Source organism: Lupinus angustifolius, chromosome LG09 (assembly GCF_001865875.1).
Source record: "Lupinus angustifolius cultivar Tanjil chromosome LG09, LupAngTanjil_v1.0, whole genome shotgun sequence".
Lineage (NCBI taxonomy): Eukaryota > Viridiplantae > Streptophyta > Magnoliopsida > Fabales > Fabaceae > Lupinus > Lupinus angustifolius.
This window is the reverse complement of record NC_032017.1, coordinates 8,655,152-8,657,564: the sequence shown is the minus strand read 5'-3', so window position 1 is coordinate 8,657,564 and position 2,413 is coordinate 8,655,152. Positions and strand designations below refer to the sequence as shown.

The 2,413-nt window shown below is 30.2% G+C and overlaps 1 protein-coding gene across 1 annotated transcript; it reads right to left on the bottom strand.

The window, feature by feature from the left end:
• On the bottom strand, positions 1-2,166 carry LOC109357086 (chaperone protein dnaJ 8, chloroplastic-like). The gene is made up of 3 exons (XM_019600806.1): positions 1,758-2,166; positions 1,046-1,114; positions 1-239 (listed from the first exon to the last, which is right to left on the bottom strand). Exons 1-3 carry the CDS (start codon positions 1,980-1,982, stop codon positions 54-56), a joined length of 480 nt encoding a protein of 159 aa, XP_019456351.1. The 5' UTR covers positions 1,983-2,166; the 3' UTR covers positions 1-53.

Here is a 2,413-nt window from a genome sequence, read left to right as displayed (position 1 = left end):
TATACCCAATTGCATAATAATTGATTGGTAGAGAGTAATAAGTTAGAGAAAAATCAAATGTATGGATTAATATGAGATGAATAGTCACGAATTCCTGCTCCTTCCCAACCCATCCATTCTTCCCACATGTCCCAATCTGGATCATTCATTCCTCTTAGTGGCTCATCAATTCCTGCATCATATGATGCTTCATATGCTTGTGTCTCATTTGATTCTCCTCTTAAATTCGACATTACAACCTGAATTCAATAATTGAATAATTGATGTTATAATTAGATAATATTCTACTTAGGTAGAGTCAAAAAAAAAAAAAAAGATAGAGGGTGAGTTTGGGGCAACGATACAATTGTTGCTTAGTGATTGGCTACAAGGTTAGGTTCAAATCGTGAAAACAACCTCTACACTATAGTAAGGTTGTTGCTTAGTAACTGACCATGTCAGGGTCAAATTGTGAAAACAACATTTTTGCTATGGTAAGGTTGTTGTATATTAACTAGCCATGAGGTCAGGGTTCAAATCGTGAAAAAAAAAGTCTTTCCGTTGTGGTAAGGTTGTTGCTTAGTAACTGAGCATGAGGTACGGGTTCAAATTCTGAAAACAATATCTCTACTTGTATAGATAAGACTGTGTGCATATCTATCTTTTTTAGACTCTACCAAGTGAGAGCTTTGTACATTGAACCATCTTAGAGCTAAGATAACGTGACAAAATAGTACATGGCTAAACAAAGAGTTTCAAAATTGTGCTAAATTTTTTATGGCTATATGAAGGTGAAATGCTACAAACTAGTTCATGCCTATATAAAGAGTTTCAAAATAATAACTTAACCATTACAAGTTAATGTCAATTTTAGGGGGAAAGGTCACAATCATTTAACAACCAATGAAAAATAGAAACAGCACAAAATGAGTTGCAGAAAAAACCAGAAGTTTTAGGTTTCTAATTGATTTTGATGCAGTACAAATAAATAATCAGTTTTTAATTCACGATATTCTCACTGAAAATTTTGCTACTGAAGTTGAAATAAATAAATTATGTAACTCACATCATAAGCTTCATTGATTTGGTGAAACTGCACCCCACAATTACTCCCTCTGCATACATCTGGATGATACTGTAACACAAAATAATATCAACTAATCAATGTTTCTATAGTTCTACCATGAACTCAATCACCATATACCACTTTTTCAATATCAAAACCATACAAAAGTTTAATCAAATATTGTAAATTAAAAAGCCCTTAAATTCAGGATACATTCCATAACAGTTAGCTTACACAAATTTATACATATATATTTTTTTGTAAATGCTTGAAATGGTTATGTATATATTTGTAATTATACATGTATATTTTTATATTGAATGTTTAACAAGTTAATCATTAACTACCAACATGCATGTAAAAAAACCAAACAATCTTATATTAAGTAAGATCATATTATCCACACACAAAACTCTAACATTGATCCAAAAAAATTCAATTGAAAACCAAATTCATTCTCAAAATTTAAACAACCCATTTGAGAAAACCAAATTGATTCTAAATTTTTTAAATGATGATCAAATTAATTAAATTTATAAGAAATTTTAGACATACTTTAGTCCCTGTAGAGACTTATTTGACCAACATGAGATTTTGATAATCAATGTGTTTTTTTTTTCTCTTTCATTTTTCAGGATCAAAGAACAATAAAAAAAACATTTACATAAGAATCAGAATTAAAACCATGAAACATAAGATTGAAGAAACAAACCTTCAAAGCAAGTTCTCTGAAAGCTTTCCTAACATCAGATTCAGATGCATCAGGTTGAATCCTTAATGTCTTATAAGGATCCATAACAGCAGAAGAAGAAGAATAAGAGCAAAAAATCTTAACCCTATTCACTTTGTTATTCCTTTCCTTTCTTCCTTTGAATTTCATCCATGAAGAAGAACACCCATTTCCACCAACAACACCAGAAGCAGCTACAGCAGCCATTGTTTCAAAAATCTTCAAAATGAGAAATTAACGACGACCCAGAATTTGTTTGGCTATAAAGTTTCAAACTTTGATCTTTAATCAATGAACAAGGCAAGTTGATTCTAATTGGGTATTTTATGAACCCTAAAAATTAAAATTTTGAATAATAATGTTCAATAATTGCGAAATGAGAAAGATAATCTAAAATGCTGAGGAAAGGGTTTTATTTATAATTGGTGGTGAAGAGAGAGAATTTGATTTGGAATTATTAATAATTCTTATCCATTCAATAAATTGTGGCATGACGTGGAATGACGTGTTTAGTTGAAAGCAATTTGTAGAAAATAAAAAAGAAATGGTGAAAAAGGAATTATTTATAATTCTTATCCATTCAATAAATGATGGCATGACGTGGAATGGCTTGATTAGTGAAAAGAATTTTTCAGAAA